Here is a 22,831-nt window from a genome sequence, read left to right on the forward strand (position 1 = left end):
TTTCTGGCAAGGTAGAACTAGAAGTTAAAAAGGTCAATCAAATTTTTTTTATTTATTTTTTTTTTAAAAAAAAAGCCATGGATACCTAAGCTATTGCAATGCCCTGCACATGGGTTACGCGATATAGTGAATCAGAAGAACTATACTACATTCTAATTGGAGGTGTTTGCTAATATTATTACACCTACTACATATTGGGATAGGATCTTAGAGATGGGAATACCCCCCTTTAACACTCTCTTGAAGGCTTCTTATAGGCAGATGCTGAAGGATCATATCTCAGGATATTGTACTGAAAGGGATTGTCCGCTATTACACTGATGATATATCCTTTGGCTAAGTCATCAATATCAGATAGATGGGGGTCAGACACCCTGCACCTCCACTGAACAGCTGTTATCAGCACTGGTGGTGACCAGATATAAAAAGTGAAAAAAACGGAACAGTACAACTTAGTCAGTGATAATTGGCCAAATATCACATTCACTGTAGAGATCAGTAAAAATGAACACTTTGCAATTCTCAGGCTGTTAAAGAAAATGATCAATTGAAGAGTTGATATTTTCTTACATAGAATAGTGCCACCTGGTGTTCAGTATGTAGGTCGACCTAATGAGCTGAGCGACTAGTCACACATGTCCAGCCCCTCTCTGCATTGTGATCCTCTGGTCACTGGAGAGCAGCCAATAGAAATAGAAGGCAGGGCAGAAAGCTATTTCTATTGGCTGCAGTGAACAGAGGATCACAAAGCAAAGAATGGACAGAGAGTGGCTGAGCACATGTGAGCAGTATCTTTCAGAACTGGATCAATGGACCATTTTTATTTATTTTTTTATTTTTAAATGGAAAGCTTTATTCATTTAAATACTACTTTTTATGATTCATGCCATAAAATGTGATATGTCATGGCGAGCCAACCCCTTTACACCACTGACTAAATACAGGAAAATGAGAAATATGATCACCTGTGTTGTAAACTATGGCAAGCAGCTCCTGCATTACCCTGTGCATGCTATCTTCTATTAGAGCTCATTCAGACATCCGTACAAATCAGTCCGAGATTGGACCACAATGCACAGACTGACTGCGGCTCTCCCAACCAGAATGCACCAGCCTCATAGAAATATATGAAGCTATCACGCTCAGGTCAGAAGAGCCGCGGTCAGTCTGTGCATTGTGGTCTGATCTCGGACTGATTTGTACGGATGTCTGAATGAGTCCTTAGAAGATCTTTACTTATAAGGAGAGTTTCAGCTGATATGTATGCATTAGGAAATTGCAATAAATGCAACTCTGAAAGAAAAAGGTCTTGTGCACATCCTGACCATGAACAGCCGGTCAGGCTTTATTATAGCAGTAATGAAATAATATAAAACAACGACAGATTTATGAAGTGGTTTAAAAGAAAAATATTCTGTTACACATAGCAACTAATAACCGTGCTGCTTTCATTTCTTGTAGTGCTCTTGAACAGTGAACGAAGCTCTTTAAAGGGAACCTGTCACGTCCTAGCTACTATCTACACTGCCCCTATAGCATTGTTAGTGATGCAGTGTGCTTTTTTTCATTAAAATTGGTGCAGCTATAATGATTTTATAACCTTTAATATACTTAGATCCTACCTGCTCGTTCAGTCATAGCGTGATTCTCATATTCAGTGATGGGCGGGCGCAGCATTCACTGCTAGCGCCACCCATGTATTTGAATATTGCTTCCGGCGAGTGCTATTATTGTGGGGCGCATGCGCATTTCTACATGTCAGGCCGCTGGTCCCGCGTCTGCGCAGTGAGGCTGTGTGATTACCAGCTTCACTATGCACGTGCAGGGAACAAAGCGCGTGCGCAGTGAAGCTGGTAATCATGAAGCCTCACTGCTCAGCGCACTGCGCAGGCTTAGCACTTGCAATACAAGTCAATGGGAAAGTTCAAAAGACAACAGGATGTCTTTTAGAGAGTTTTGCCATCGTTTGTACTTAAAAAAACAAACAAAAAAAAAAACACATTAGCAGTTTCAACAACAACCAAAAAAACTAATGGAAAACCATAGCAAAAAAGACATCACAAAAAAATCAAGGAAATAACCCACAAAGAACCACAAGTAGCTAAGACAGTAGGGAAAAATGCTCAGGAAGCTACAGAAAAAAAAAGGACACAAAAAGGGAAAAAAAATATGCCCGAGTTTCCTGAAGCATTTTCTGCTTGAAGAACTCAGCGGGTTTGTCAAAGTTTAGAATCGGTCGTGTGCAGATACTCTTAAGGCTCTTTCACACGTCTGTGTGTCCGGTATGTGTGGTGACAGTTTCCACAAGTACCGGAGACACTGACATGTAGACCCATTCAAATCTATGGGTCTGCGCACATGTCAGTGTGTTTCCATGGACCGTGTGGTTCACATGCTGACATGTCCGTTTTTTTTGCAGATACACGGTCCGCAAAATATCTCACTCTGAACACACATGGATGACACGCATCGGCACCTGGGAATCAGCGGTACAGTTAGCGCTGTTCCCATGCGCCGGGTGATGAACGCTGCCCTCATCATGGTTCCTGCCAGCGCTGCAATCAGCACCAGCAGGGGACAATGATGAGGATAGTAGTAGTCTTCTCCCACTGTGTCCCGGTGTAAAAATAAGATTAAAATAATAAAATCCATATACTCACCTGTCTGGAGATAGAGGATTACAGCGGGGGATATCTCCAGACAGGTGAGTATATGGATTTTATTATTTTAATATTTTTACACAGGGACACTGTGGGAGCAGACACTGTTACCCTCATCATTGTCCCTGCTGGTGAGGATCGCAGCGCTGGCAGGAACGATGAGGAGGGCAGCGTTCAGCACTCGGCGATTGGGAACAGCGCTAACTGTAGAGATGATTCCCAGGCACCGGTCCGTGTGATCCTGATGCAGCACACGGGTGACACACATGGATATCTCCAGTACCGGAAATATACAGACGTGTGAAACTGGCTTTAGGGTCAGGACTAGTGCAACCATAGGGAAGTGGATAAAGTGAGTTTTTAGTTTAGATGCTTTAATAGTGCTCTACAAAGTCAGTGACTGATACGGCCAATTTTGGAAGCATAGAACCGAGCTCCAGAATAAAAATGTGTCAAGATCCAAGGAGGAAGGGCACAGGGTATGTTGTCAGTTTTAACTAAAAGGTCTCTTTAAGCCCTTTAGTACCAGACTATATAACTTTTTTATTGTTCTGTCGATATAGCTGTATGAGGGCTTTTTTTATATATTTTTTTAAAACCACCCCATATCATGCTCTGAGAACTGGAGAATAAATTTGAATTGAAGTATTATCTATACATACATACATACATACTAATATATATATAAATGTTCGTTTATTCAAAATCTTCAATCTCCAAAAAGTTCTTCACCGATCGCTTTGAAATTTTGACACAACGTTGCATTCGAATACACGCATGTGTTATATACCTACTATGTCTTTGTATACCAGCTGTTGGACGTAAAAGCAACAGCGAGAGGGGGGCGTTAAGAGCTCAGTCCCAGGTTGACTCTCCCCGGCCGCCCGGCATTCTCCCCCCCTTAGTGACATCTCATTCATAAACCCTTCTCCCTCTCCTTCATTCGCCCCAGCCACTACCTGTGCTCTGCTCCTTTTGTGTCCCCCGTGGGTGTTGGGGGGAGGGAGGGGTGGTAGGGTGAATGACGAGACCGTCTGTTTGAGGCCGAAAGACGCTGCTGCTCATCACCACCACCGCCTGAGAGGTGTGTACACGTATGTGTATAATAATGACCTGGCAACATGATTCTGCAAATCAGTGCAATTATGACGATACCAATATCTTATATTATAGTTTTTTTGTTTTACATTTAGCGATTGAAAATATTCTGAAGTTTGTGGGAAATCATTATTATTATTATTTTTTTTTTTGTCGCCATTTTCTGGAGAGCCTTAACTTTTTGTATTGAGCAAGGCTGAGCACGTTTTGTCAGAATGTGTCCGGAAGTATGCAAATTACGTACTTCCGGTCATGTGACTGCAGAGAATAACAGAGAATCCTGACAGTGTGGGGTGTGCATGCTGTAAGGATTCAGAAGTCTGTATACATAGTGTGACTAAGTTTATCAGAAAACCCCTTTAAGCCTCTCTTAGGGAACTTGAACCTGAGATTGTTTGATTGCTAGTATATACTGCAATACCACAGACTGTGGCTGAGCTTCAGTGGAGTATCAAGATGCTAGCAACAGGGACCTTCAGAAGATTCCTGGCTGCCATGGCAATCCACGGCACCCTGTAAATGCGGCTGTCAGTTATTGACAGCGTCATTTAAATAGTTAACCATCAGCAATTGAGTATAGCTGTGATCCCTGCTGTTACAGGCAGATGCTTGCTGTGTATTACAGCTGGCATCTGCCTGTTTGGTGCACGTTCAGCTACTAAACCAGTTCCATACATCTGCACGCTGAATGTGACGTACACATTAACATTATCAGGAAAAATATGCATAGATTGAGGGAACATTTTACATAATACTGATAAGCCAAAACTCACTTCTTCAAGGCCTCTGTATTTCTGGGTGTCAATTTGTGGATGTAAATGCAGACCCCTTTGCAACAATGAACTCAGCTTTCTTATGTCTCATAGATGTTGAAATCTAGAGAAAAGTTGTTCTGAAAGCAAATACACACACACACACACACACACACACACACACACACACAGAGTTTCAACCAAAATGTTCAGCCCTCATTGCAAATTAGATTAGCAAAATTTACAAACTTACTAAAATTTGCAAAAAAAACAACTAAGAATAATTTATATTGCTAAATACAACTGACGTAACACATGGTTTATCCAAATTAAGCACAAAATTTCACATCTATGGACTACTGCAGTTAGGCTATGTGCTCACGTAGCAGATTTGATGCAGAGTGTTTTTGCCTCTCTCTGGCAGAAAAAAAATGCATGCAGATTTACATGCGTTTTTTCTGCCAGAGAGAAGCGTTTTTCCAAGTACTTTTCCAAGCGATTTTGAGCATCACTTGGAAAAGTGCTTGACAAGTTGGTCACACAATATAAATCCATGCAACTGGCATGTATTTATATTGTGTGACCAACTTAGATGCTTTAAAAGCTGCATCTATAGTATAAAAAAAAATTAAAAATAAAAAAAAACCCTGCATACTCACCTCTCCGGGTCTCCTCCCGGCGGCGATCCTCTCTCTTCGGCGTCCCGCGGTGTACTGGCAGCACCTGCGGTGACGTCATTTAGTCAGCTGATGGTCACGCGACCATCACCTGACCACTGACGTCAGCAGTCGCGTGACCATCAGTTGACTAAATGACATCGACACAGGTCCTGCCAGTACACCGCGGGACGACAAGGAGAGAGGACGCCAGCGGGAGCAGACCGGAGAGGGGAGTATACAGGTTTTGTTTATTTTTAACTTTTTTATTTCTTTTTTTCACCGCGTGGTAGCCAGGATGAAGAGGAGTTGTAGTCCTGCATATTCGCGGCCATTGAATTTAATTGAAACGCAGCAAATCCACATATACCTGCGGGTTTGCTGAGTTTCAATGTTCCTCAATGGCCGTGAATTTGCAGCGTAATCGCGGTAGAAATGGTCATGCTGCATTTTGCAACGCAAAGTGAATTCAGCGCGCTAATTAGCGCATCATGTGCACAGCACATCCAAATTCACGTTGCTTTACATGGCAGACGGTTTTACAAGCGTTTTCGCGGCAGCAAAAACGCTACGTGGGCACGTGGCCTTAGGCTACGGTCACACCATCCGTATTTATCAGTATTTGTAAGCCAAAAACCAGGTCAGGAACAATCAGAGGAAAAGTAGAATAGAAACAAAAGCACCAATTCGGCATTTTTCACCCACTCCTGATTTTGACTTACAAATACTAATGTGAAATACTAACCAAATACTGATAGTGTGACCATAGCCTTACTTAGAATAGCACATTTGGCTCTTGTGACCTGCTGAAAACATGATGCATAGCCAGACACCAGCTTCTGGTAGCGTTCCTGAGGAATATTAGCAGATTTCTCATGGACGATGGCATCAAGTTCGCTCTGGGGTTTCCGTGCAGCAAATGCCTTCTTCAAATCCATCAAAAATTTTTTTTTATGGGGTTGAAGTCAGCTGACTATGCTGACCACCCCAAAATTTTCCAGGACTTCTTCTGAAACCAAGCCTTTGTGAACTGTGAGATATGATCATTGTCCTGTTAGAAGGTCCACTCACACCAAAACTTCAATTTCCTCAAAGAGGGAATGATTATTTCACCTAGAATTTCCTGATACTTGATTGAATCCATCTCGCCTTTCACATGCTGCAGGTCTCAGGTACTAGCGCAAAGCAGCCCCAGAGCATTTCAGAGACACCATCATGTTTCACTGTAAGCAGGTTGTTCTTTTCAGCATACACTTCATTTTTCTTCCTCCAGACATACTGCTGATCCATAGGCAGGAAAAGGTCCAGTTTTGTTTCAATGCACCACAACACAGAATCCTAAAACTTATTTATATGGTTCTGAGAATATCATATTCAACTTTTTTGTGCTTGTGGGTCAGTAGGGAAGTACATCTCAAAGTTGAATCATGAAGACCCTTCAGTGTTTTGTGTACCCATTATAGTGCAAACTGAAATCTCAATCCTAGTTACCACCAAATCTTGATGGATGTCTTATGCAGCCACTCAAGGATTTTGGTCCCTGTCCCTCCTCAGGAATGGTGTCAGCAGGTGAAAGTTTCCATTTCTGCCACGTCCAGATAGCAAAGCCATTATTCCTTTAACTTTGAACTTGTGAACTGCATCTCTAGAAACATTTATCACCTTGTTAAATTTGTGTTTCCTTTTCTGTAGAAGGCAATGATCTCTTCTCTTAACCTTTTGGTCTACTGTCTTGACAGTCCAAGAATATTAGTGAACTGGAGGCCATTCTCCATAAGGAATGGGTTAAGATTCCTCAGAAATGCTGCCAGAAGCTGATTGTAGCGCTGGCGTCCCTGCCCTCTGCTAGGCAGGGACGCTGCTCCCCTCACCGCTCTGCTCCGTGCCCGGCGTCCTCTCCCCGCTCTGCTGTCAGCGCGCGCTCCTTCCCGGCGTCCTCCTCCCGCTCTGCTCTCAGCGCGCGCTCCTTCCCGGCCCCTGTGCTTAGGGCGCGCGCGCTCCCCTCCTCTTAAAGGGGCCGCGCGCGCCGTCCTAAGGAGTCCCCGGCCAATGGCCGGAGGACTTCATCATATATAAGGCACCTCCTCCAAAATGGAGGTGCCCGAGCAATGTTGTTTGCACCTGTGTCTCACCTGTGCTTCAGCCCTCAGGTCCCGCTGCCAGTTACCTGCCAGTTTCCTGCCAGTTACCTGCCTGATTCCTGCCTGAATACTTGTTACCTGTCTGCCAGTCTGAGGTCCGACGGTCTGCCTTACTACTCCTGTCAGTCTGTCTAAAGGACCAGCCTGCCCGCTCACCTGGGAGCGCACATCAGCTACCTGCCTGCTTTCCTGAGGTCCGACGGTCTGCCTTACAACTCCGGTCAGTCTGTCTATGGACCAGCTTGCCCGCTCACCTGGGAGCGCTTCTCCGTTACCTGCCTGCTTGCCAGCCCGGAGGCTCCGTTGTCACGTGCTGTGGCCACCAGCTATTCCAGACTCTTGCCCGCTCACCTGGGAGCGCTTCTCCGTTACCTGCCTGCTTGCCTGCCCGGAGGCTCCGTTGTCACGTGCTGTGACCATCAGCTACTTCAGACTCTTGTCCGCTCACCTGGGAGCGCTTCTCCGTTACCTGCCTGCTTGCCAGCCCGGAGGTTCCGCCGTCACGTGCCGTGACCACCTGCTATTCCAGAGACTCTCGCTTGCTCACCTGGGAGCACACATCTACCATCTGCCTGCTAGCCTACCCGGAGGCTCTGCCATCACAGGTCGTACCTACCCTTTACCCAGAGACTGCCCTGATCACTTGCCGTATCTCCCTGTCCGTTCATCCAGAGACTGCCACCCGCTCCCTTACAAGGGCCGCCCCCTTGTATAGTAGCTCAGAGGTTCCGCCTCCCAGACCCGTTACACTGATGTCTGGCTTTGCGTCACATTTGTAGCCGGTTATAACAGCCAAAGGACAAACCACTCATTAGATTAGTTGTTTGTGTAAAATGTATACACATCCATAAAATGCACCAGATGAACCAATGAATGATTCAACAAAACCAAAACTATAAAATAATGTAGCTATCACAGGCAGATTACATAAATGTTGGGTGTAAGTATGTGAATAAACCTTCTGGCAGGAAATCTGGAAAAATTTAAATAATTTAAAAAAAAAAACCACAGGCGTAGACACATGCTCAGATAGTATTGTATGTTTACACATGTCTGTAAATCTCATATGTTCTACATTTGTCATGACAGGAGACTGTGAAACTGATCTCACTACACAAATCATATCTTTTCCAAAATTTGATGCCCTGCCAAGGATATTACTGGGCTCAATTAGATCAACAGCAGGTTGTGGGTTAAGTATCAAGGGAGTAAGCCTGGAAATATTAATAGGGTGGAGCTGGTACAGTCAGAAGAAATGCATGTAGCACTTGGCTGTTTGTGGGAGAAGATTCCAGGAATTCAGCGAGCAATCTGGGATACCTCAGCAGGATAATGTGCCGCATATTTAACTGGCTTTTGGTGTGACTGAAGAACTCGTGATGATACACCGGCTTCACTACTACAATCCAGTCCTTCTAGCACTTACCGCTGTACTTAAAACATGTTGTCTTCTCCAATAATGAAGTTTTATTTAGCATGTGATTTTTTTTTTATGGCAAAATTTTCAGATATTTTCTTTTGAATCCTCTGCCTTGCAGGTGCAAAACATACAATCTGGATATAGCAGACTATCAGGATGAAGATGGGGAAAACAACATACCAACTACCCAAAAAATGAAAATGGTAAAGCTTGAAAAATATATATATAAAAAAAATCAACACATAAAATTAATGTGTAAGGGCTGCGTAAGTTGTAACAGATCCACAATTAGGAACATACAGTGGGGAAAATAAGTATTTGATACACTGTCGATTTTGCAAGTTTTCCCACCTACAAAGAATGGAGAGGTCTGTAATTTTTATCGTAGGTACACTTCACCTGTGAGATCTAAAAATCTAAAAAAGAAAAAACACATTGTATGATTCTTAAATAATTAACTTGCCAGTGACAGACCGATCTCTCCATACATACGCACGCAGGGAGCAGGGGCACTCGAGGGCAGCAGGTGGGGAGAAACCGCTGGGGACTTCACCTGTCTGACTAGTCTCCCATATGGCTCGGTCCCTGCCGCAGTGTTTAAAAGTTAAACATACAGATGCATCTCACTAAATTAGAATATCATCAAAAAGTTACATTTATTTCAGTTCTTCAATACAAAAAATGAAACTCGTATATTATATAGAGTCATTACAAACAAAGTGATCTATTTCAAGTGTTTATTTCTGTTAATGTTGATGATTATGGCTTACAGCCAATGAAAACACAAGTTATCTCAGTAAATTAAAATAATTAACAAAAAACACCTGCAAAGGTTTCCGATACATTTAAAAAGGACCCTTAGTCTGTTTCAGTAGGCTCCACAATCATGGGGAAGATTGCTGACTTGACGGATGTCCAGAAGGCAGTCATTGACACACTCCACAAAGTCCCAGAGTTCCAATTTTCATTTGGAAATCAAGGTCCCAGAGTCTGGAGGAGGACTGGAGAGGCACACAATCCAAGCTGCTTGAGGTCTAGTGTGAAGTCTCCACAATCAGTGATGGTTTGGGGAGCCATGTCATCTGCTGGTGTAGGTCCAATGTGTTTTATCAAGACCAAAGTCAGCGCAACCATCTACCAGGAAATTTTAGAGCACTTCATGCTTCCCTCTGCCGACAAGCTTTTTGGAGATGGAAATTTCATTCTCCAGCAGGACTTGACACCTGCCCACACTGCCAAAAGTGCCAATACCTGGTTTTCATTGGCTGTAAGCAATAATCATCAAGACTAACAGAAATAAACACTTGAAATAGATCACCCTGTTTGTAATGACTCTATATAATATATGAGTTTCACTTTTTGTATTGAAGAACTGAAATTAACTTTTTGATGATATTCTAATTTAGTGAGATGCACCTGTATATGGCTGAAATGATACAACCAGTGTCTTATACATGATGCTTGTGGGTTGCACAGCATGTATCAACTTTCAGGTTCACTTTAAATAAATAGCTGGTGTAAGAACATTTTTATTCCATGAACGTCATGTTACCAATCAGACAACATTTTATGTTATGTAACTTGGGGAGTACAAATGAGAGTACTTTTTTTTAATGTCTTATATGGTACGACAAATAAAAATAAATAAAAAAAAAATTGCCTTCCTTACCATATGTAACTTCATAGATACCCTCTTTGTATGGAGAATTTTTATTTGTAGATTTATTGCCTTATTTAAATTCCTGAAAGCACTTGGATGCACATCTTGCCACATTGTGTAAAACTAGATTTAGTGATTTAATTTCTGGGAATGGAATAAAGCATTGCTGCTCAAAAATTAAGTGCATCACCAAGTGCTGCTACAGTGGATATAAAAATAATCTACACACCCTGTTAAAATGCCAGGTCTTTGTCACCGAAAAAAACATATATAGAAGAATCATTTTTTAACCTTTTCCACTTTTAAAGACACCTATAATTGCCATAAATCCACTAAGCAACTTGGCTCCGCCAAAGGATCAAAGTTTTGGAATGGCCCAACCAGGGCCCAGACCTGAATACAATTGATATTATGAGGGTTGATCTGATGATTACTGTACACAGGAGATTCCCCCGCAATATGACAGATTTGGAGCGCTACTGCAAGGAAGAGTGGGCAAAGACTGACAATCTTAAACATGCCATAATGATCGACTCCTACCCAAAAAAACCTGAATGCGGTCATAAATTCAAAGGGTACTTCAAGCAAAGTATTTTAGTTCATTTTTCGTTTTGCACTTGAAAAGTTTTCAGTTAATTTGTTAACTGGCTTGTACAGATTAGGTGACATTAAGGGTGGAAAAAGTTCTGAAATTATTCTTCTTGATGTTTGTTTTTTTTACATGACAAAAACCTGGCATTTTAACTGGGGAGTACAGTTCTAATATCCACTGTATATAGGAGCTCAACTTAGCCGATGTTCATACCTGATTTTGGACATTGTTTTCCTGTTTCCATTTTAGGAACAGACTAATAGAATTAATATCCAAAACGAATCCGTTCCATAACTAATGCAACTAAAAAAAGTGGGGCACCACTGATTAAGGGGTCTGATTGGATTCCGCTATGTGTTTGTTGTTCAGAAATCACTTTTTCTTTTGTTGTAAAAACTGATAAGAGTCATCTGTGCTCTAATCTCACAGCAATTTCTAATCATGCAGGAGGTTAAGGCCCCGTCACACTTAGCGACGCTGCAGCGATCCCGACAATGATACGACCTGTCAGGGATCGTTGCTGCGTCGCTATGTGGTCGCTGGTGAGCTGCCAAACAGGCAGGCTCACCAACATCGTGGAAAGAATCTTTCCACGATGTCCTGCTCCTGGTTACCAGCCTGCTGAAGCAGGAGCAGGCTGGTAACCATGCTAAACATCGGGTTACTAGGGGCACACGCGCACCTAGTAACCAACTGTTTATCATGCTTACCACTCTGCTACGGTGAGCGGGAGGTTACCGCTCACTTTAGCAGGCTCGTAACCATGATAAACAGCGGGTTACTAGGTGCGCGTGTGCCCCTAGTAACCCGATGTTTAGCATGGTTACCAGCCTGAACGCTGCTCCCGCTGGTCACACACAGCGATGTGTGCTGACCAGCGGGAGGGCAACGACCAAAAAAAGGTCCAGGACATTCTGCAGCGATCAGCGACCTCACAGCAGGGCCCTGATCGCTGCAAAGTGTCACACATAGCGACATTGCTGGTGAGGTCGCTGTTGCGTCACCAAAACCGTGACTCAGCAGCGATCTCGCTATGTGAGACGGGGGCTTTAGACCATGAGATCAGAGTGGTGTCATTACATCTCACACACTGAGAAATATAAGCTATTGTGGGGGCGTGCTCTTTTTCTGCTGTGCTGCTGCTTGCATATGATTGGTGAGCATCATACAGGGAGAAGTAGACGCCTCAAGTGAAAAATATCTAATAACTTTCAACTTTTCAGTGGGTGATAACTCATTAGATGCCAAATACTTTAATTGCTAATATCTCCACATTGGAAAAGCAAAATAAAAAAAGGTTTTCTATTCCAATCTGCAGTTATTAGCACATTCTGTGTCCAGTTCAACATGAAAAATGTTGGTTAAAAGTCCAGCTGCACTTGTTAGTCCAACATTCTCCCTAAGTATCCCTGGTCTGACCTTCCCTGGGTGTGTATTCTGTACTTTCCACCTCTGTGATGCCTCATACTTAGGATTGGCCAGAGTCACAAAGATAAAAATAGTGTCATCCCTCCCACCAAGACGACTCTGTTACCGCCCTTGTGGCGGAGTGGTTGAAGGAAAAAGAAGCGAACGAAGAAATGTATTACAAAATGAAAAAAAACAAACAAAAACAATGGTTGCTCAGCGATTTAGCCTCTAAGGATGTAGCCAGTTAAAAACGTAAAAACTAAGGAAAAGTGGTCTTTTTTTTTTTTTTTTTAAAGTTCTATGGTTTTTAAAACAGTATAACTTTAGTATAGATGAAATTGTACTGACCTGTAGCATCAATTTGTTAACTCATTTTTACAACACAGTGAGCACCATTACAAATGAAACCCAAGGCAGAACTTAAATGTTTTTTTTGGTCAATATATCCCAGACAAGACATGACTTCGGATAAGGCCATGGCTGAGCTCCTAAAACAAAGATTTTTTTTTTTACGTCCCACATCTAAAGGGAATATGTCCGCAGGTTTTTGCTATGTAATCTGAGGACAGTATGAGGTAGGCATTAAAACACTGAACTCAACAATGTGTCACATGTCCAGCTGTGTGCTGTAGTTTGCTTAGACTGAAGGATTAATCACCTGGTGATCATCATTGCTTTGACAATCAGGCATGCAGGAAATTGTCCAAGTCCGCCCCCTTCTGGGATGAGCACCTCACTGTCTATAGCTATGTACACAGGGAGCCTAGTGTGGGCGGGGTTAGCTTTCTCAGCTCTGCTGCATTGCTAAATGTAAAAGCTCTGATTGTGTCAGAACCGCTACACCCAGTAAACTAAGTGATACATCGTTGGATTAAAGCTCTCTTTGCCTACATCAGGCTGGTCTCAGATGAGGTAGCAAAAACCTGCTGGCAGATTTCCTTTAACTGTAAAATGAAACAATAGGTCATCAAAGGAAAAGAAGAGATGTGCAATTTCTGTATTTAGCATTCCTTTTAGAAGTTGTTACCAACAGGTAGCACTTAAAGAGCCATATTATATGTGAATGTAAGATCTATATGCTCCCCAAATGATGGCGGCGTCTATAAGCAAATATAAGAGGTATATAGGTGTGTTTTTCTTTTGTTTTATTCAAAGATTACATGTTTCGTGGGAGCCATTAGGCTTTATGAGTTCATCTTCTATACTTGTGTTCCCCATGAAGCAACATCTTTTAATCCGAGTTGGGATGTTCCTTTGTTTTTCCTCCTAGACATGTATTGACACCTGGGCATTACTCTTCCCCTGTTCAACATGGTGTGTCACTTAATCGGTTGATACACTTAGAACTTACTGGATAATGTTAGCATCTTTAGCAACACCCCCTTTAAAAATGGAAATGGTAACACCCAGTTGTCAACTCTAACAAGATAATTGCAAGTTGTTAGTTTATGAGTAATGCAAGCATATTACTATAATATATATAAGACTTGAGAGCAGATACAGTACGTCCTCCTTAGAAGGAACCTGTCAAATTGAAAATGGAGTCCAATCTGCAAAAAGCATAATCTAGAACAGAAGGAACAGAGCAGATTGATGTATAAATTTGCGGATAAAAAAATTATAAATTTTTGCTTATTGTAGAGTTAGAGGAGCCTAGAGGGCAGTCCCACTTTTAATCCAGGACTAGCCACTGTACTCCAAAGCCCAGAATGAGCAGAAATTAAACTAAAATTAATTACCATTCATACATATTTTTTTGTGGGAAAAGATTCAGTATATCAACCTACTGTAAAACATTACACTGGTATACAGTGATTTTGGTGCCAACGATGTCTGAACGACTTTATATTACGTTTATGGTGCTGATTAAGAATAGGACTTTGGTTTTGCCAGATCGGCTCTGGTTTCTGAGATATTTAATAATTAATTAGTTACAGTAGAATTCTACAGTCATGGCCAAAAGTATTGAGAATGAGACAAATAGTAATTTTTCCAAAGTTTACTGCTTCATTTTTTGTAATGGCAATTTGCATATACTCTTGAATGTCAAAGAGTGATCAGCTTAACAGCAATTACTGTACTTGCAAAGTCAATATTTGCCCAGAAAATGAACTTTAACCCCCAAAACACATTTCAACATCATTGCAGTCCTGCCTTAAAAGGAGCAGCTAACATCGCTTTAGTGATTGATCCATTAACACAGGTGTGGGTGTTGATGAGGACAGGGCTGGCGATCAATCAGTCATGATTAAGTAAGAATGACATCACTGGATTGCACCTCAGTCAACAATCTATCGCATCATCAAGAACTTCAAGGAGAGAGCTTCCATTGTTGTCAAAAAGGCTCCAGGGCACCCAAGAAAGACCAGCAAGCGCCAGGACCGTATCTTAAAACTGTTTCAGCTGCGGGATCGGACTAAAAGCAGTGCCGAGCTTGCTCAGGAATGGCAGCAGGCTGGTGTGAGTGCTTCTGCACGCACTGTGAGGCGGAGACTCTTTGAGCAAGGGCTGGTTTCAAGGAGGGCAGCAAAGAAGCCACTTCTCTCCAGAAAAAACATCAGGGACCAACTGATATTCTGCAAAAGGTACAGGGAGTGGACTGCTGAGGACTGGGGCAAAGTCATTTTCTCTGATGAATCCCCTTTTCGATTGTTTGGGACATCTGGAAAACAGCTTATTCGGAGAAGAAGAGGTGAGCGCTACCACCAGTCTTGTCTCATGCCAACTGTAAAGCATCCTGAAACCATTCATGTGTGGGGTTGCTTCTCAGCCAAGGGAATCGGCTCACTCACAGTCTTGCCTAAAAACACAGCCATGAATAAAGAATGGTACCAGAATGTCCTCCAAGAGCAACTTCTCCCAACCGTCCAAGAGCAGTTTGGCGCCCAACAATGCCTTTTCCAGCATGATGGAGCACCTTGCCATAAAGCAAAGGTGATAACTAAATGGCTCATGGAACAAAACATAGAGATTTTGGGTCCATGGCCTGGAAACTCCCCAGATCTTAATCCCATTGAGAACTTGTGGTCAATCATCAAGAGACGGGTGGACAAACAAAAACCAACAAATTCTGGCAAAATGCAAGCATTGATTATGCAAGAATGGACTGCTATCAGTCAGGATTTGGTCCAAAAGTTGATTGAGAGCATGCCAGGGAGAATTACAGAGGTCTTGAAGAAGAAGGGGCAACGGTGCAAATATTGACTCGCTGCATTAACTCATTCTAACTGTCAATATAACCTATTGGTACTCATAATATGATTGCAATTATATTTCTGTATGTGATATAAACATCAGACAAACACTAATAAAAACCAGAGGCCAGCAGATCATGTGAAAATATAATTTTGGTGTCATTCTCAAAACTTTTGGCCATGACTGTAGCTTCAAAAAGTCGCTTTTATAGCATTGTAAGCCTACAAACTGAAATACAAAATAATTATATGGGATATTTCAGTACACGGTTAAAAAGTCAAAAAGACCCAAATCTATTGCATTTTTGAATTCAGCCACCTCAAAATACCCTAAATCCATTAGAAAAAAAAAAATTGGCATCTGAAATATTTTTTTTTTTTTGTAGACCTGTGTTATTAACTGCAGACTAGGCAGCATTCTTAACAAGACAGTCTCTCTTATAAGGCGTATGATATGGATTAGTGCATGGCCTAGTAAAAGGAAGTGCATTAATGTGGAGTTGCTAAATCAATTTCCTATCAGAACCGATTCAAACATTTGGATCAAAATTTATTATTAACTGAATGCTCTTGCTGCTGATACAAACAACTGAATATCTGACCCATACAACACCCAAGAAGTCTTGTGCAGTTGCCAAAGTAAATGTATGATGCCCAAAGAGTCTCATGCATGGGTCCTGATAATTAAAGGGGTTTGTCCACTACTTTTACATTGATGATCTATCCTTAGGATAGATCTTCAATGTCTCTGCTCGGCCAAGGTCCGACACCCGGTACCCCCGCCGATCCGCTGTTATCGGTGTCGGGGGTCACCGGCTGGAAGTACTCAGTTGCCGAGCTGCTCCATCTACTTGTAGTAGCCGTCGCAGAGTACGACACATCCACCTCCTATTGATTTGAATAGGAGGCTGATGTGCAGTACCCAAGTAGATGGAGCAGCTCGGCAAGCGAGTACTATTGGGCAACGGCGGCCGCCACCGATGCCAGCTGATTGGCGTACCGTGGCCGATCAAACATTGATGACCTATCCTAAGGATAGATTATCAATGTAAAAGTAGCGGACAACCTCTTTAAAAGAAAACCCATTCACTAGACTACTAAAGTGTTGTAATTATGCCTTGGCAACTGCACTGCCCGGCCTGTCACAGATGTCTCGCCATGACCAATATAAGCATTCATGGCACGGCTTGTTGAATATAGCATTAATCGAACATGATGTTATGATCTAATACAATGGAATATTGAATAATGAAATGAGAAAATGTAGTCACATACACCCACAAAGTGCTGGCCAAACCAGATATAAACTAAAGTAAAACAGTGTTCCAGTATACATTGTATCAACGTTACCATACACAAAGACAAAGCCATGAGAGGACAAAGTAAAAACTCACCGTCTGTTTGAGAAGAGCAAGCAGGAGGAAATAAAAAAAACAAAAAACAGAAAGCATAATTAAAAAATGGAAAAGAAAGGGAAGTGAAAAGCAGATTAAGAAGCTAAATTATATAAAGGATACGAGACAACACAATAAAATATGCAATAGAGGAATAAAGCGTAACCAGCAGAACAGTCTGATATCTAGGCATTCACATAGAACATGAAGACCCATAGTGTTTAGTGAAAATATCTATACCTTGCGAGAAAACAAAATGGTTTCGGCTATGGTCACATTAAATAAGCGCTCCCATCTATATTCCTTTTATTAAATGTGTGTATATATGCATGTATTGTAGTGTGAGTATTAATATACTCACCTACCGCTGTTCTCTCCGGGATCCACCGCCGTTCTCGGTGACGTCACCACTCTGCAGACTCTCTGGGTCACACAGAGTTTACAGAACAAGGCTCACAGGGCTTCAATTCTAAAAGAGACTTCCAGCTCGCACCGAGCACAGTGTGAGTCTCAATGGCGGTGAGGTCACTGAGAAGCAGAGCAGAACGAAGCTGGATCGCGGAGAGAGCAGAGATAGGCGAGTATATTAATACACTCACTACATTACATGCATATATCTACACACATCTAATAAAAAAAAATACATAGATGGAGTGCTTCTTTAATATAATACTCTAGACTGAGCACTACGTTGAGATTTCTGTTGGAATCCCCAAAAAAATTTTCGACAAGCACCCCAAAATACGCATTCACTTGAACGGTGCCGACAGTCGCTCTGTACATAGTATGGCCTCCGTCCTGGGGGGATTTGTATTTTCTGGCGGAGAAAGACGAATACCGCCAGGATGAAGACCCTACTGTGCACACCATGACTGTTAGCTCATTTTAGGCAAACGGCTACATAGGGATTCTGTCTGGGTTTGGGTTGTAATATAGTCTTTTGGGGATCCTGACTGAAACCCCGATTAAGTTCTCGGCATAGAGCACTGTATTAATGTGAAACTAGCCTAACTAAACACTGAAAAGGAAAATCTTAGGAAATAAGCAAATTAACACATAAAAACAAGTCTTAGCAAGAAAGGTGTAAATTACCCTGCTTGTCAGGGAAATGCTCACATTGATGTCTGCCATAGCAGACCATTGTACACTAGTAAGAAAACAGCAAGGGCTGACTGACATGTCTGACAGAGGAGCCATCAATGAATAATGGTCTATTCAGTCAATGAAAAGCAAAGTCCCTTCCCTGAAGTAACATTAAAAGCAAGTACTTTCCCCGGACTAAAAACATGGAGATTTGTCAAAATTAGAAAAGAAAAAGCGATCTGTTGCTCATAGCAACCAATCACAGTACAGCTTTCATTTTTCCAGAGCCGCTTATAAAATTAAACTTGTGCTCTGATTGGTTGCTACAAGCAACAAAGACAGTTTACATTTTAGACAGCGCTGAGGCCAATTATCCTCACACAAAAAAAGGACAAAGATGGATAAGAAAATGGAGCATGTCAGCTTGTGGGATTAGACCGATTTCTTATAGAGGCTATGCAGGAATAGAAGAATGTGGTTGCTTTTTTTCAGAAACAGCACCAGGTCCACAGGCTTTTTTTGGCACTGCAGTTCAGCTCCATTAATCAGAATATGGCTGATCTGCAATACCCCGCACATTGGTCCCGATTCATCACAACTAGGAGTATGACACCTGGTCAATTAGGGAGCACACGCTTTGTGGTGTCATGATTTTGATGAGCGGGTGCTGCCGCGCCACTTTGTTGGAGCTGGGCAAAAATGGTGTAAAAACACCAAAAGATGCTACATTTTTGCGTAACCTTGAGTTAAGCTAACACTTTGCAAAGCTTTGAATTGGGGCCATTGTGTTGACAGATTATATATTATATATTTATTTTTTTATTTTTTTTAAAGAAAACAGAATTTTTTTTCTAATCCTGGACCACCCCTTTGTCATTTTTACCCAAACAACCCAGAAATCCCACAGCGAGTTTATCCCTTACACATTTATTGAATATACAGAGAATAATGAAATATTAGGCAAACGATAACAGGTTAACTATTTAAAGAAAATCTTTCGCAAAATCAATTTGTGGATATAAGTCAAGCTGCTTCGTACTCTGTTCAGCCGGACCAGAGGAAAAAGAGTCAAGCACTGCAGCTGTTGTGCGGTTACAAAGCAGCACAATAACCATGCTGACATGCAGAGTAGGGCAGATTTTCCATTAAAGAGTTGTCCACTAATTTTCCATTGATAACCTATCCTTAGTGTCTGATCGGCCTGGGTCCGACACCTGGTCCCCCCGCTGATCAGCTGTTATCGGTGTCGGCAGGAAATACTCACTTGCGGAGCTGCTCCGTCTGCTGACAGTGGGCGAGGCTTGGTGCTACACGTCCAGCTCCTATTCAAATCAATAGCAGGTGATTATGTAGTACCCTCCTGCGGCCACTACCAGAAGACGGAGCAGCTCCGAAACTGAGTATTTTCTGCCGACACCGATAACAGCTGATCAGCGGGGGTACCAGGTGTCGGAACCCAGGCCGATCAGACACTGACAACCTATCCTAACAAAAGGTCATCACTACTTTTTCATTGGACAACCTCTAACTACTAATGTTTTTTTCAGGAAAGCAGCAGTCTTAGGCTATGTTCACATATTGCTTTTTTACAGATTTTTTTCTGCAGCCAAAATCTGATCTGAAAAAAAAAAAAAAAGCTGCAGACAAAACACAGGTTTTGCTGTTTTGTTTTTTTTTTGCTGTCTTTTTCAGGGTCCCAAAACTCAGCTTTGCTTCCACCTTGCAAGCATAAACAATACGTGGTGTTCAGGCCACCAATGCAAAATATATGTGAAACCATAAAACATTTTTGGGAAAAAAGGCAATTTGATCACATTATTTAGTGTAAAAAGTGTTTTATATTCAGGGCTGTGGAGTTGGAGTCGTGGAGTCTGTGTCCATTTTGGTGGAGTCTGAAACAGCCTTGTCTGTTTCAATTGGAATCAGAATTGATTTAGGACAAACCAATGCCGGCAGAGGGGGTGCAAGTGTTTCGAAGGCTAATAAGGGATGGATGAATGAACTGTTCTTAGCTGGGCTGTGGATTCAGAGTCGGTATAAAATGGACCGACTCCTAAAATATATAATAAATTGGGTACAGTAGTTCAATACAGTTTGTGGGGAATATTTTTTCATAACAATTTGGGAAAGTTATGAAATGTCCTATAAATGTCTGTCCTATTCCTGATCTAAGGGTCTAGACTTTTAGCTGAGATGAATCTGTGCTACAGAAAATTTATCATTTAAACATGAGCCATGTATGAGGGAGTTGGAGACATGGAAATTGAGGAGTCAGAGGTTTGGCTTACCGACTCCACAGCCCTGTTTATATCTGAAAACATAATGACTATTCTGAACAAAAAGCTGGATTCATTTAAGGTTATGAGTTCATGAAAAATACACAATAACAAATGTAAAAACAGCAGGGGGGGGGGGGGGGTGAAGATGGGGAGTTTAATTAGTTGAACATTGTTTACCTCACACACAGGCAGGGCATTACGTTGGTTGGGCATTGTTCATTTACACACATTGATAGGTCATTGAGTTTGTCAGGCTTTGATTACTTTAACACAGATCACTAATTTAAACTGTACTAATCCTAACTGCCATGCTCATGGTGAGGATACAAATACATTATGGTTTAAACTTGGGGAAAAAAAGTCACAAAAATAAATATGTTTCACATCCTGCTGTACTTGCATTTTTTTCACCACAAACACTGCTAAAACGGATGGCAATGTTTTTGCTGCTTTTTTTGCACTTACTCATTGCTTTCTATGGGTGAAAAAACGCTGCAAAAACATTGAAAGAATTGACATGCTGTAGATTTAAATCTGTAAGAAAAATAAGCAAAGTATGCATGAGACTTCAGGAATCTCATTCGCTTTGCCGGGACTGGAAAAACCTTCAGATTTTGTGACAAATCTGTGCAAAAAAATTGACAAAACCGCAACGGGGGCAGACATAACTATTTAAAAAAATGAGCAGTCTTGTAGTAAAAGCACTAGTCACCAATGCTCATCTCCCTGCCAGTTCAGAAACAATAGTCTAGTGGTCCAAGTTATTTCTGTTTACTGCACTGAAGCGACCACATTCTATACATACAAAAGTGATTGCTATCACCATGTATGGACCAGAGAGTTGGGGTGAAAAAACACCATACCTCCCAGACCAGCTCAGCTTTGTCCTCTGCTGGTTCCCTAGCATTAACAACCATCGGGGGTGTCACGTGACTGCTGCAGCCAAAACGCATCGGAGGACAGGCTGCAGTGTTCACATTTGACTTGAGCTGAAGAAACAATCAATGTTTTTTGTATCTACAGCAGCAGAAGAATCTCAGGAATTCCGCAATGGAATAAAGTGCTTATCCTTTATTATTACAGTGTAGAATAGAAGTACCTTCAGCCTAGTTTATCGAGCTCTTTACAGCAGTCTCTACATTCACTATGTACTAGTCTAATAATAATGTCTTGGCTTTTAACTGCATTATATTCAGACAGAAACTACACTAAAAGTAGAGCTTTGCAAAGAAAATTATTTTCTTCTTTTTTTTTTTTACTTATAAGCAGATCTTTCTCCTTAACTGTTTCAGTACTTATGGGATCAGTTGTGCGCGTGCATACCCTGCCACTCCATGCTCCAATCGGCTATAGGCATCATTATGGTGTCTGCGCATGGCCGGAAGCTATTTGGTGTCACGTCCCTGCTTCCGGTCATCATGCCATCTGCCTTGATGGCCGCGGGCCGGACGGTTGGAGAGTGCGGATGGATGCACCGACATAGACGAACCTCATTTGTTAGTTTCAATTGTCTAAAGATGAATACAAATGTAGCTGCTGAAGCCATGTATGAGACTCACCTTTCAGAGCAATGACTTTAGACGCTGGGTTCATGATGGCACTTTCAGCAGATATTGGACGTCTCAATGGAGTGTTTGGATCTGCCATATCAATGATAACCACTTGAGCCATTTCTCCAACCTTCTCACGAATACAGATATACTTGTCAGACTCCATAGTCAGAGTGCTGAAGCCAATATTGGCTGGATTGATTCCCAGATTCTGAAGCTGAAATTTAAGATAATAAATACAATAAGCATATGTCTATACATAATACAATGCCCAACTGCGGTATACGGTATAGTGGATACCTAAATAAATGCTAGAGACAATGCAACTAGAAAACTACAGCTGGTGCCTTCATTTTGCCTGGTCATCTCTGAGTAATGCTTTCAATCCCAAGGGTGAATATAATATGACATGACTTGTTAACGCTTGCCACAGAATACTGAAATTTTTGCATATATTTTGAGCTCAAGATCAATTTTGTAACTTGGCCTCATTATAAATATTGCACGGTTACCCTTTTATAGTCTCTGCATGGGTTGTTGATCCTATTAAATTAGTTGTGACACTAAACTTACCTTCATCACTATCTGAATATTCATTTGGGACCGGCATATATTTCTGAATGGTAGTATATACAGTTGAAACCAGAAGTTTACATACACTATATAAAATGACATATCCATGTTTTTCTCAATATCTGACATGAAATCAGAATAAACCTTTCCTGTTTTAGATCAATTAGGATTACCATCATTTTTAATATTTGCCAAATGCCAGAATAATGAGAGAGAGAATGTTTTAAGGCATTTTTATTGCTTACTGCAAAGTCAAAAGTTTACATACACTAAGATTACTATGCCTTTAACCCTTTCACGCCAGAGCCTGTTTTCGCCCTCATGACCGCGCCAATTTTTTCAATTCTGACCGCTGTCACTTTATGAGGT

The 22,831-nt window shown here is 41.7% G+C and overlaps 1 protein-coding gene across 1 annotated transcript in view; it reads right to left on the reverse strand.

Moving 5' to 3' along the window:
- Positions 1-22,831, reverse strand: part of LOC141259265 (clathrin heavy chain 1-like) — a 109,542-nt gene that overhangs the window by 48,395 nt on the left and 38,316 nt on the right. Inside the window, exon 2 of the mRNA XM_073674946.1 lies at positions 21,899-22,106. Within this exon, the coding sequence (XP_073531047.1) occupies positions 21,899-22,106 (208 nt within the window). The remainder of the gene's footprint in view (positions 1-21,898; positions 22,107-22,831) is intronic.

This window comes from Phyllobates terribilis, unplaced genomic scaffold (assembly GCF_046119375.1).
Source record: "Phyllobates terribilis strain yellow unplaced genomic scaffold, ASM4611937v1 Scaffold_1__5_contigs__length_1240528914, whole genome shotgun sequence".
Classification (NCBI taxonomy): Eukaryota; Metazoa; Chordata; class Amphibia; order Anura; family Dendrobatidae; genus Phyllobates; species Phyllobates terribilis.